Source organism: Oncorhynchus masou, chromosome 17, assembly GCF_036934945.1.
Source record: "Oncorhynchus masou masou isolate Uvic2021 chromosome 17, UVic_Omas_1.1, whole genome shotgun sequence".
In the NCBI taxonomy this organism is placed as follows: Eukaryota; Metazoa; Chordata; class Actinopteri; order Salmoniformes; family Salmonidae; genus Oncorhynchus; species Oncorhynchus masou.
The window spans coordinates 27,763,840-27,778,179 of record NC_088228.1 but is presented as its reverse complement, the minus strand read 5'-3'; the positions used below and the strand labels follow the sequence as shown (position 1 = coordinate 27,778,179).

The window sequence follows — 14,340 nt, the reverse complement described above, 5'->3', positions numbered from 1 at the left end:
AGTAATATATTTGAATAGACATTCAGTTCAGTGTGTTTCTTACTAATGCACCGAAACAAAATACCTTAAGGGGCCGACTCGAAGTCTTTAGCTTGTATTGTTTAAATATGGGACATCTCCTCCCCCCCTTGTCTCTCTCCCCTCCCTCCATCCTCAGGTTTGGTCGCCACCCGGTCCTGATCATCTCGGTCCTGTTCATGCTGGTGTTCGGTCTGACCGTGGCCTTCTCGGTCAACGTTCCCATGTTCAGCACCTTGCGCTTCTTCGAGGGCTTCTGCCTGGCAGGCATCATCCTCTCCCTCTACATCCTCAGTAAGTCTTCAGTAAGTCCTGCAGGCCTAGTGCACCATGCTTTTCTCCATGCCTTTGCTATGCTGTACAGTCAATTGATGTATCTGTTTTGTGACAATTTCAATTAGTGTTGTGGTAATGGATGTGCTGCAGTGTGGGCAGTTGTTGGTTTCCATAGCCTTGTCTTTGTGGAGTGTGTTATATTAGACAGACCCCCATGTCTTGAGTTGGCGTTGGGATTCTATATATCAACAGATGGTGTTATGACTATGAGTAGGGCCATATTACCTGACTAGGGGCTACATCCCAAATGGCACCCTATTCTCTAGGGCTCTTGTTAAAAGTGGTGTACTATGTACAGTAGGGAATCGAGTGCCATTTGGGACCCAGATTAGGGAAAACCCTAGTGACGAGGTGTAAATATGGTGTGAGGGGTGTGTTCTTTCCAACAGCTGCTGTTCGTTCTCGTTGCCTGTAAACTGTTAGGACAGGCCCCTGTATCACTGGAGATGACTGCAAGCGTTTCAGAAGGAGCTGTGGAAACCTATCGCCCCACTGAGAGACGCTGCCTTTCCTATGTGGGTTATGTAGATGCTGTTGCGGCAGCTTCCATAGGTCCTAGCTATCGATCTGTGTTGTCACTCGTCCCCATTTCCACCAGGCCTCTGCGTCGATAGAGATGACTGCAAGTATATGTACCGGTGTGGAAACCTAGGTTGTGTCTAAAATGGCACCCTATTCTCTATATAGTACCCTACTTTGAACCAGGGCTCTGTGTCAGTAGTAGCACACTATATAGGGAACAGAGTACCACTTCAGATGCAGCCCTAGCCTTTCCAATGTGGGTCATGTTTGTGGAGGGTCAGCAGAGGGTCAGAGGCTGTTGAATATGTACTAAACACAGAGGGAGGCAAAGCAGCAATAAGGTACCTGCAGCCTGTCTGGTCTATTACACGGGACACTGTCAGAGCTGTGTCAGGCTCACCCTTTTGATGGGGTCAGTTACACTAGGTTTGTTTTGGTCTGGGTTATAGTTCTAGGAAAGACGACATCACATTACTGGTAGACGGAGTGGAAAGTTATCAATGTTTTTTTTTGTTTTTTTAAAGGTCATCCCAGCTTGACTTTGCCTGTGTTCCTGTAGAGTCAAATACCCTTGATCAAAGTGCCTTTCAGTGTAAATGTAGCCTCTGATAGCATACAGCTTCTATTTTAAAGGGTGTGACCTCCTTCGGAGGAGGTATCAACTGACAGAGAATTGCTGACTTTCCACTTTTTGGAAGTCCCTCTGAAGCACTCCCAACAAGTGCAGAACAGCTTTGAAATAAGTGCAGTTTTTCTAAATCAAGCTCACTTCCTAGGTTTGTCCTCTCATTACTGTTAACCAATAGACTGAGTGACAGATACTGAGATGGAAACAGAAGAGGTGGCAAGGTGATATCTGTCCACTCCGCTGTACTCGCTGGCCTTGCCCACTGCAGTACTTCACTGGAACTGTGTGTACTATACACTCCATAACAGTCAGAGCGATGAATCCTTGTGACCTTTTCTCTCCACAGTAAAGGTTTGATGAGTGATAATCTGCTCTAGAAAGCTGTTCCAGTCGGTCCCGGCGCTCATTCCCGTTGAAATGCATTTACCCAGCTAGCGAGGAGAGGGTGGGGGGGATGGGGTGAGGAGGAGATGATAACGTCCTGATAACTAGTCTTGTGGTTGATGTGCGGGGGGGCGGAACGGAAGGGGGGCAGAGCCAGGGGGCCCCTTCTTGTCATTCTAATTTACTCCACACCGTCTACCTTGAAAAGCCTCGCAGTGTTCCCAAAATAGATGGCTGGGATCTTCTGTCAGTTTGTTTTGTGTTTGATAATTGCATTCAATGGTTGGTTGTTTACATAGCTTTCGCAAAGTCGTCTCACTGTATGCTGACTAGATACTGTGTATATATGGACACAATTAAATTAAGGCCCACCCTCTTGTCTGTCTCGCCAACTCTTTTGTCCCTCTCCACCCTCTTTTTCTCTCGCTCTCTCTCCAGTCTCCACCTCTCCGCCCTGTCTTACTCTATCCTGTATTTCCACCCATTATCAACTGCCATCCCAGTGGTTGCTGAGTAAATACTGTAGAGTGTACGTACGCTCTAAGGAGTGCCACTTAATCACTCCGGCAACGGTGGTAAAAGACTATGTACGAACCTGGAGTTCAAACCGACTGCATTTCATTCTCCGTCAGTGTCGTTGAGGAACACACAGCAGAGAGGCAGAGCAAGGATATGGGTATTTTCCATGAAGGTTATGTGCTGAGAGGATTCATTATGTCGGGACTACATTGGCTGTCAACTTGTTAAAACTATCACACGGTCATCACGCATTTAGAATGATTGGTATAATTGATTTGTAGCATACCCATGGTTTTGGCTGTGCGATATTTGCTTTACAGATTTGTCTGGATTATGTCTGAATTCGCCATTCAAGTTGTGCAAATGCCAACCAATACAGTTTGGAATAGTTACTCTATGGAATGGGTGGAGTTTATTTTTTACCAGCGAGTCAAATCATTTAAGTTGAGCTATACCGTTGCCTATATTGTTGTTCTTAATGTGGAGGCGGAATATGTTCCATTCTGCGTCTCCCCTCTGTATTGCCACAACTCTACTAATGCGGGTTCTCTTCAGATATTGGCACTGTTGTTATCCAAACCCTATATCACTAAATTCAAAATACTGCCATGTACAGGATAGGCATATTTAGACTTTCCAAAAAAGTTCTATTCACAAAACATCTACATTTTTCAGGGCAAATTAAAGAATTGTGTATGCCAGGTATCTAGACTCTCATATCAACACAGCTGAGACGTGTGGTGGGGGAAAACCTGTGAAGAACTATGTAGTATTTGGGTCAAGGATAGTTCAAGATGTACTGTTAAGGAGTGTAGGCGAGGCTACTGCTTTATAATATCCAAGGACTTCATATGTTCTGTTCTGTTCTGAGGTAACTGGCTCTGGCAAACAAAACTGTCATCCTCAATCTAAATGTGAATCGATTCTCAATTGCCCTACGGTTGTAGAAACATAAATCCCTCTACTTTCATATCACATCAATATAATTTCAAATTTGCAAAATTCACTGAGTGTACAAAACATTAAGCACACCTTTCTTAAGCACACCATGTAGACTCCAATGCTTCCCACAGTTATCACATTAGGTGGCTGTCCTTTGGGTGGTGGACCATTCTTGATACACACAGGAAACTGTTGAGCATGAACAACGCAGCAGCATTGCAGTTCTTGACCCAATCCGTTGCGCCTGGCACCTGCTACCAGACCCCGTTCAAAGGCACTTAAATCTTGTCTTGCCCATTCACCCTCTGAATGGCACACATACACAATCCACATCACAATTTTCTCAAGGCTTAAAAATCCTTCTTTAAACTATATCTTCCCCTTCATATTTTTTTCTGTGTATTTTTGGGAGGTATTTTATTAGGATCCCCATTAGCTGTTGCAAAAGCAGCAACTACTCTTCCTGGGGTCCACAGAAAACATTAAACATAATACAGAACATCAATAGACAAGAACAGCTCAAAGACAGAACTATATTAAAAAAAAATGTAAAGGCACACGTAACCTACATATCAATGCAGCACGAACTATCTAGGTCAAATATGGGAGAGGTTTGTTCAGGATTTGGGGATTGTGAAAAGACCCCTGGTGGCATGTCTCGTGGGATAGGTGTGTGTGTGTCAGAGCTGTGCGTAAATTGACTATGCAAACAATTTGGGATTTTCAACACAATGTTTCTTCTAAAAAGAAGTGATGCAGTCAGTCTCTCCTCAACTCTTAGCCAAGAGAGACTGGCAACATAGTATTTATATCAGCCCTCTGATTACAATGAAGAGCAAAATGTGTTGCTCTGTTCTGGGCCAGCTGCAGCTTAACTAGGTCTTTCCTTGCAGCACTGGACCACACGACTGGACAATAATCAAGATTAGACAACTAGAACCTGCAGAACTTTCTTTGTGGAGTGTGGTGTCAAAAAAGCATCTCTTTATTACGGTCAGACCTCTCCCCATCTTTACAACCATTGAATCTATATGTTTTGATCATGACAGTTTACAATCTAAAGTAACGCCAAGTCATTTAGCCTCCTCCAACTTGTTCTACAGCCACACCATTAATTACCATATTCAGCTGAGGTCTAGAACTTAAGGAATGATTTGTACCAAATACAATGCTCTTAGTTTTAGAGATGTTCAGGACCGGTTTATTACTGGCCAAACATTCCAGAACAGACTTAACTCTTTGTTAAGAGATTCAGTGACTTCATTACCTGTGCTTGTGGTTGCTGACGTGTATATGGTTGAATCACCAGCGTACATAGACACACATGCTTTGTTTAATGCCAGTGGCAGGTCATTGGCCTAGAGAGTGGTACACCACACGTTACATGTTTGACACGAGAGAAGCTTCCATTAAAGAGAACCCTTTGAGTTCTATTAGATTGCCATATCGTGGATTCAGAGCTGAGGTTGAAAAGCCATAACACAAGTTCTTTTCAACCACCGGTTATGGTCAATAATATCAAAGGCTGCACTGACATCTAACAGTACAGCTCCCACAGTCTTCTTATTTATCAATTTATTTCAACCGATCAGACATTTGTGTCACTGCAGTACATGTTGACTGCCCTTCTCCATAAGCATGCTGAAAGCCTGTTAATTTGTTTACAGATAAATAGCATTGTATTTGGTCAAACACCATTTTTTTCCCCCAACAGTTTGCTAAGAGCTGGTAGCAAGCGTATAGGTCTACTGTTAGAACCAGTAAAGGCCGCTTTACCACTAATGGGTAGCGGAATTACTTTGGCTTCCCTCCAGACCTGAGGACAACGACTTTCCTCTAGGCTCAGATAAAACATATGACAGATAGGAGTGGCTATAGAGACAGCAACCATCCTCAGTTGCTTTCCATCTAAGTTGTCAAAGCCAGGAGGTTTGTCATTATTTATTGATTGATTTTTCCACCTCTCCCACACTAACTTCACAAAATTCAAAATTGCACTGCTTTTCTTTCATTATTAGATTTTTTTTTTTATGCATGAATACAATTGCTCACTGTTCGTTTGTTGGCATTTCCCGCCCGCCTAAGTTTGTCCACTTTGCCAATGAAATAATCATACAAAATAATTGGCAACATCAAATGGATTCGTGATGAATAGGCCATCTGATTCGATGAAAGATGGAGTTGAATTTGTCTTTCTGCCCATAATTTATTTTCAAGTACTTAACAAGAGACCTCAATAAAGGATCATAGCTTTCATCTGGGTTCACCACCTTGTCAGTTCATGTCATGGAAAGAGCAGGTGTCCTTAATGTTTTCTGCACACAGTGTACACTGGTTTTAACCTGTTTAACACAGTTGCAGCTGACAGTATTACATTTTTTTCCCCCCTGGGAGCCTTCTTTCGTTACACACGGGTATTCGGAGATGCTAGATGGCTAATTAGAACAGGTGGTCACCTCTGTCTTCCGTAAACAAGCGTTCTAACATGGAAATATGGCCGCGTGGGAACCCTAACCCTATAAAGATGTGTGGTAATTTATCCTTTTAGTCTTAACCATCACATCAGCAAGAAAGAATTGTCAGGTTCCAAACGCTTACAAAACCGTATCGCAAGCGAGGCATAGCCTATTAACGTTTGGACAGCGCTTCGGGGCAGTGTTGGCGCATCGGTGTATATTGCAGAAATGTAAGTGAATAGACTCTCTAATGCGCTAGTGTTACCGTCAATGAAATGTGCTAGGTCAACGGTACATGATTGGACCAAGGGAGTGACCATACACCAAAGGTATTTCATCGTGGTTATGCCACCTTGCCTTGCACTCCCAAGATTTCCCACATCAATGGAATTCTTTCTTCTTCCTTCTCCTAAAGTGTGGCTGTGAGTGCGTAGTCATTATCTTGTAGGTCTGATTTTTGCTTTGTTAATCGTACACAAACGTCAATCTAGACAGAGGGACTGTAATCCAGGTAAAACTTTGCAGGGTTCACTGTCAACAACGGTATTTCCCCATGGAAACCACCATGTAAGCTACTGTCTTTTTTTTTTAGTGTGGTTTCATCTTACCTAGAGACACGACGCAGTGCTGCACTATATGGAGCTGATTGACATACTCTCTGTGTGACTTGGGTTTTCCGCTGGTGACTCAAAAGGCTCTGGAGTGTGTGACAGTAATTCCCCTTTAATTAGGTAGGAAAGGTGCTCCCTTCCATCTAGCTTCCATCTGTCATTCCCTGCCTGAAAGTATAGGACATGGTATGTTTGGGCATTGGTTGCTGCTTAGGGGCCTTACTGTACCTGCATGGGGAAACACTGATGGTATGGTTAGTAAGAGAACATAACCAACCTCCTCTCTGTTTTCCCTCCCTTAATGATATCCCCAGTGCCTGCCAGCCAGCCATTCAGTGAGCTCTATGGCGGGCGGTAAGCCCCGGTAGGGGAGAGGTTTGTGTAAATGCCTTTGTTCGCTGCACTGGCCTGTCAGATTCAGCCACACTGCAGGGGCTGACAGGGCTGATGTGAGGCTCCTGACACAACCCCTATCACCATCCAGACAAGGGAGAGGGAGAGCAATGGGAGAAACAGAAAGGCAGCGCGCTAGAGAGAGATGGAGGGTGGGGCAAATGGAGCAAGGGATAGGAATATAGCTCACTATCGATGTGATGACTCATTATTACTCTTTTGGTGAGGATTTGATGTTATCAATCTCTTTTTTTATTTTTTATGCTGGCACAAGTTTGAATGTTTGCTGTGCTAATGTGTGCATTTACCTGCAACGCCCAGGATGTGTGCACTCCAAAGCAGTGGGCCATATTAGGACGAGCACATCCATATCCACCCTATTTTTAAAACATTGCAGAATCACTAATGAAATGCAGTGGTATTTCTACCTCAGAGTTCCATCACTGACAAGGACTACAGTATGTTAGCATTTTTGCGCTGTAGCGTCAGTAGAAATACCACTGTCAGTAGAAATACGGTATGCTAGGGTTATTGTGCTCAGGCGCAGTGGGTAGACTTGGCTAGCTAGATTTGTTTCTTTCTCTGTGTTATTGTTAGCTCATGTCTTGCCCCAGCTATGTAGGTCACTTTTCTTCTCTCCCAGCCTGTGATGCGATTTTTGAATTCAACTATTTAACTAGTCTTCCTTTTTTTAATCATTTTAGCTAGGTCATTGGATAAATATAGTTGCCTATATTGCCAATTTATTATTTTAACTTAATGAATCGAAAATGTTGACGACCATACTCTTGTTCATTTGGCTAATCACAATGGTATACCGTGTGTTAGGGAGATCACAGTATTTTGTATATCTACAGCACATATAAATCATATCAACCCTGAACATAGGCCTCAGCTTGTTGCTTCATACTGCATCATTCCAGAGCACATGTGATCCTGGGATGTTGAACAGTGTCTAAGCAGACGATACTTGATGATATCACTCTCTGGCTGCAGTGTGTTCCCCAGGCTTGCCCCCATCTGCCTGGCTCACGACATACTCGTGTTGTCTCAGGACTCTGGCATCTTGTTGAAAGATGAGCTGGTAGAGCTGATGATGTCACCAAATAGCTAACTGGGAGTGCCCCAGCCCTGTGTACTAGTAGGAATCACAAGTTTGTGTGTGTAGAATTATCCAGATTTGACTACATGTTGTTGCCAAATGCCAAACCCTTCCTTATTATTGAACACTTGGGTTGTATTTCACAAAAGGTTAAGATTAGTCAACTTTTACACTCATTAAGAAATAACTTCAAAATAATTGTGATTTTATATGATTGACTTTAACTCGTCTATACTCTCATGTTTATAAAGATGGAATGAGTTAAGTCAGTTACTTTGAATCACTGCGTCCTCTACGTGACCATATTTGTTCATCTATTCAGAATTCCACACCTCCAGATGAAGGTCGTGTGATATTCTCACCGGGAAATCTAGTCTTGTGACTTTTTATCAGGTGGTGACTTCATCACGGTCTTGCTCTGTTTGTGCTAAAGGAGTAGGGTTGTATCTTGATCACTGTGAAGTAGTGACATTAAATGAAATGTACTATTGACTATCTGATCAGTCCATTCATTCCAGTCTGACGTATTGTAGTCTTTATGCTTCTCAACACTTATTGGACTGTATCGATTATTCTGTGTAGTTACAACTTAGACACTAGAGCCTGCACTCCAACTTAATTACATGCACAGTCCTACTCCTAGCTCTAATGTACAGTTAAGAGTCTGCTATACATTTAGCATTGCACAGAGAAACTGAGAAGAGGCACAGGACAACACTTATCTACTCTAAAAAGTAGATTGATGACGGTGTATCCCCTGTTTGCCATGCTCTATCCTGGTCTGTTTCCCCTCTGGTGATGGGAGAGTAAAGCTGGTTTATTCAGGCAGGATTTGGGCTCTGTTCCCCTTCCTGCTGCAGTATGTATGGCTGGGTTCTGCTGCTCAGACAGATTGACTGTCGGTAATTAGTGTGTCCGTCCGTCTGTATCCAGAAGCTTTAATCTCCCAGTACAAAGGGAGAGAAGAGACTGATGTGCAGACAGACATGGAGGGGGGGGTGGGTTTGAGTGAGTGAACGTGTCTGTGGTCATGCTGAGACTGAGTTCATGTCGGTGACCATATGTGAATGTCGGACGCTTCCATGGTGCAGAATGTACGAGTCTGGGATCCTTATACTGTAGCTTCCATGTCACTTTATATTTTTCATTAATTGATTGTCTATGGGTCTTCGAAAGCAGTTATCAACAGATAGTATGTTGATGGTGTGACCATCTGTAGAGCATTTACAGACGGATTATCCAGACTATCCCCGTCCCCCAACAATGTAACCGGATGAGTTAAAGCTGAACGATGGAGGCAAGGATGGAGGACCCCGACTTAGCTAGTTGACTATACTAGGATGAGTTAGGATTGCACAAGGATCAGTTAAAGCAGAATGAAGAGGCCACGGAGGACACAGGTTTAAGCATCTGACTAAACTAGGATCTGTTTGTGCTGAATGATGGAGGCCCAAAGGAATAAAGGCTGAATAAAGGTTTAATGGAACATGGACCAGTTGGTGATGTATAGCCCTGGCCCACTAGACATTAATGAGCGCTGAAATCAGCCCTTTTTCTCAGAGACGGAGAAGGATGTTTAGGCAGGATAAATGGTGTTTCTTTCCTCAGCCAGAAGAGGAGGAAATCTGTGACTGGCTGAGAGATTCACTGGGAGGGCTACCACGGAACCCCCTCCGTCCTTCTCTTCACATCTTCCCCCCCTCTCCCTTCTTCCCCTCTCTCTGCTCTAGATGAGTTATGGTGGAGACTCTGTGCTTCCTCTGAGCAGGGGAAAGTTCACTTTTGTGCTGGGTGTACATTCCCACCGGCTGCTCTGCAAACTTTCGTCCCTTTATTCTTATCTCTCACCCCTAGACCCCTTCCTCTCCCCTGGGGCTATATCCCTCCCTATCAGAAGTCCCAGAGTCATGGATGGATGGGGACTTTCTATCCCATAGCTTGATAATGTAGTAGGCCCATATTGCTGACTCAGTTTTATTCAATGTACAGAGACATGACTCAAACTTTCATGATGTATCCAAAGGATGTAGTCACCCTTTGGATACGTAACATTTGCCCAGTACCGTCCAATGTTCCATACGCACAAAAAGCTTATTTCTCTCAAATGTTGTGCACAAAGTTGTTTACATCCCTGTCACTGAGCATTTCTCCTTTGCTAAGGTAAGCCATTCACCTGACAGGTGTGGTATATCAAGCAGCTGATTTAGCGGCACAGTCATTACTCAGGTGCACCTTGTGCTGGGGATAATAAAAGGCCACTCGAAAATGTGCAGTTTTGTAACACAACACAATGCCACAGATGTCTAGAGGGAGTGTGCAATTGGCATGCTGACTGCAGGAATGTCCACCAGAGCTTTTGCCAGAGAATTACATTTTCAATTCTCTAGCTTAAGCCTTCTCCAACTTCGTTTTAGAGAATTTGGCTGTTCGTCCAACCGGTCTCACAACCATAAACCACATGTATGGCATTGTGTGGGCGAGCGGTTTGCTGATGTGAACAGAGTGATAATGCACAGCCCCATGTCGCATGAATCTCTACACAATTCCTGGAAGCTGAAAATATTCCAGTTCTCCCATGGACTGCATTCTCACCAAACATGTCACCCATTGAGCATGTTTGTGATGCTCTGGATTGACGTGTACGTCGGCGTGTTCCAGTTCCCACCAATATTCAGCAACTTCGCACAACCATTGAATAGTGGGCGGCAGCGTAGCCTAGTGGTTAGAGCGTTGGAATAGTAACCGAAAGGTTGCAAGATCAAATCCCCGAGCTGACAAGGTACAAATCTGTCGTTCTGCCCCTGAACAAGGCAGCTCGGGGATTCGAGCTTGCAACCTGTTCCGAGGCAGTCATTGAAAATAAGAGTTTGTTCTAAACTGACTTGTAAAATACATTTAAAAAACAGGATTGGGACAGTATTCCACAGGCCACAATCAACAGCCTGATCAACTCTATGCAAAGGAGATGTGTCATGCTGCATGAGGCAAATTGTGGTCACACCTGATACTGACTGGTTTTCTGATCCACGCCCCTACCTTAAAAAAAAAAAAAGTATATCCGTGTTCCCAGTCATGTGAAATCCGTAGATTCGGGCCTAGTGAATTTATTTCAATTTACTGATTTCCTTATGAACAGTAACTCAGTAAAACCTTTGAAATTGTTGCATTTACATTTAAGTATACAGTATATATAAGTCGGAAGTTTACATACACTTAGGTTGGAGTCATTAAAACACAATTTTCTACCACTCCACACATTTCTTGTTAACAAACTAGTTTTGGCAAATCAGTTACTTTATGCATGACACACTTCATTTTTCCAATTGTTTACAGACAGATTACTTAACTTAATTCACTATCACAATTCAGAGTCAAAAGTTTGCATACACTAAGTTGACTGTGCCTTTAACCTGCTTGGGATAGGGGGCAGCATTTTCACGTTCGGATGAAAAGCATGCCCAGTAACTTCCTGCTACTCGGGCCCAGAAGCTAATATATGCATATTAGTAGTATTGGATAGAAAACACTCTGAAGTTTCTACAACTGTTTGAATGATATCTGTGAGTATAACAGAACTTATATGGCAGATGATAACCTGAGACAAATCCAACCAGGAAGTGGGAAATCTGAGGTTTGTAGTTTTTCAACTCATTGCCTATTGAATATACCGTGTCTATGGGGTCATATTGCACTTCCTAAGGCTTCCACTAAATGTCAACAGTCTTTAGAACCTTGTTTGAGGCTTCTACTGTGAGGTGGGGGAGAATGAGAGTTGATTCAACCAGGTGTCTGGCAGTGCCATGCACTGATCATGCGCGCACATGAGGTAGCTGCGTTCCATTGCAATTCTAAAGACAAAGGAATTCTCCGGTTGGAACATTATTGAAGATTTATGATAAAAACATCCTAAAGATTGATTCTATACATTGTTTGACATGTTTCTACAAACCATAATATAACTTTTTGAACTTTTCGTCTGAACTTTTGCCTGGACTTGCCCGCGCCTTGTGAGTTTGGATTTGTTTACCAAACGCGCTAACAAAATTAGTTAATTTGACATAAATGATGGACTTCAGCAAACAAAACAAACATTGTGGAACTGGGATTCCTGGGAATGCATTCTGATAAAGATCATCAAAGGTAAGTGAATATTTATAACGCTATTTCTGACTTTTACCGACTCCACAACATGGCGGGTATCTGCATGGCTTGTTTTTGTGTCTGATTATTGTATGGTTTGCTTTTTCCGAAAAGCTTTTTTGAAATCTGACACAGAGGTTGAATTAAGGAGACATATCTATAATTCTGTGCTTAATACTTGTATCTTTTTTTTAATCAAAGTTTATTATGAGTATTTCTGTACATTGATGTGGCTCTCTGAAAATTCGTTGGATGTTTGAGGCACAGCATTACTGACCATAAAGCGCCAATGTAAACTGATATTGTAGGATATAAATATGAACTTTATCGAACAAAACATACATGTATTGTATAACACGATGTCCCATGAGTGCCATCTGATGATCAACAAAGGTTAGTGATTGTGACTAGGCTCTGACCTAACATAATCATATGGTGTGCTTTCCCTGTAAAGCCTTTTTGAAATCGGACACGATGGGTAGATTAACAAGAAGTTAAGCTTTTAATTTGGTGTATTGCACTTGTGAATGTAATGAAAGTTACATATTTCAAAAAAATATTTTTGAATTTCGTGCTCTGCCTTTTCAGAGGAATGTTGTCGAGGCGGAACCCCTAGCCGTAAGAAGTTTTAAACAGCTTGGAAAATTCCAGAAAATGTCATGGTTTTAAAAGCTTCTGATTAGGTTAATTGACATCATTTGAGTCAATTGGAGGTGTATCTGTGGATGGATTTCAAGGCCTACCTTCAAATTCAGTTGCTCTTTGCTTGACATCATGGGAAAATCAAGTCAGCCAATCACCTCAGAAAAAAATTTTGTAGACCTCCACAATTCTGGTTTATCCTTGGGAGCAATTTCCAAATGCCTGAAGGTACCATGTTCATCTGTACAAACAATAGTACGCAAGTATAAACACCATGGGACCACGCAGCCATCATACTGCTCAGGAAGGAGACGTATTCTGTCTCCTAGAGATGAACGTACTTTGTTGCGAAAAGTGCAAATCAATCCGAGAACAGCAGCAAAGGACCTTGTGAAGATGCTGGAGGAAACGGGTACAAAAGTATCTATATCCACAGTAAAACAGGTCCTATAATGACTCAACCTGAAAGGCCGCTCAGTAAGGAAGAAGCCACTGCTCCAATACCGCCATTGAAAAAGCCAGACTACGGTTTGCAACTGCACATAAGGGCAAAGACTGTACTGTTTGGAGAAATGTCCTCTGGTCTGATGAAACCAAAATAGAACTGTTTGGCCATAATGACCATCGTTATGTTTGGAGGAAAAAGGGGGAGGCTTGCAAGCCGAAGAACACCATCCCAACCGTGAAGCACGGGGGTGGCCGCATAATGTTGTGTCTGCTTTGCTGCAGGGGGAACTGGTGCACTTCACAAAATAGATGGCATCATGAGGAAGAAAATATGTTGATATATTGAAGCAACATCTCAAGACATCAGTCAGGAAGTTAAAGCTTGGTCGCAAATGGGTCTTCCAAATGGACAATGACCCCAAGCATACTTCCAAAGTTGTGGCAAAATGGCTTAAGGACAACAAAGTCAAGGTATTGGAGTGGCCATCACAAAGCCCTGACCCCATCCTGTAGAAACTTTGTGGGGTCAAACCTGACTCAGTTACACCAGCTCTGTCAGGAAGAATGGGCCAAAATTCACCCAACTTATTGTGGGAAGCTTGTGGAAGGCAACCAAAAATGTTTGACCCAAATTAAACAATTTTAAAGACAATACTACCAAATACTAATTGACTGTATGTAAACTTCTGACCCACTGGGAATGTCATGAAAGAAATAAAAGCTGAAATAAATCACTCTATGCCATTATTCTGACATTTCACATTCTTAAATAAAGTGGTGATCCTAACTGACCTAAGACAGGGAATTTTTTACTAGGATTAAATGCCAGGAATTGTGAAACTGGGTTTAAATGTATTTGGCTAAGGTGAAAGTGAACTTCCGACTTCAACTGAATGTCCGTGTGTACTGTATTTAGAAGGAGCGGGCCCTGGGAACACAAATGTGTTAGACTCAAACCCAGTAGCCGGGGTCAGCGAGGTAAGGGGGGAGGGCATGAGGAGATCATGTGATTGCTGAGGAAAAGACAGTGGTCAGCTATTGTAGTGTTCTCAGAACAATGGGCCTTCTTTGGCTCACTGGACGTTCAGTTCTTGAAGTTGCATGCTCTATTAGGATCCCACACTGTGTTACTCAACTGCTTGTATTGGTAAAGGCAGCAAAATAAGATTATCACTTTTGTTGGTACGGCTACCCCTAGTC

General features: G+C 42.8%; 1 protein-coding gene across 2 annotated transcripts in view; it reads left to right on the top strand.

Moving 5' to 3' along the window:
• The window catches only part of LOC135558789 (solute carrier family 22 member 23-like), a 56,618-nt gene that overhangs the window by 18,960 nt on the left and 23,318 nt on the right, over window positions 1–14,340 (top strand). For both annotated transcript variants that reach the window (XM_064992923.1, XM_064992924.1), the window contains exon 3: window positions 158–312. In XM_064992923.1, the coding sequence (XP_064848995.1) occupies window positions 158–312 (155 nt within the window). The remainder of the gene's footprint in view (window positions 1–157; window positions 313–14,340) is intronic.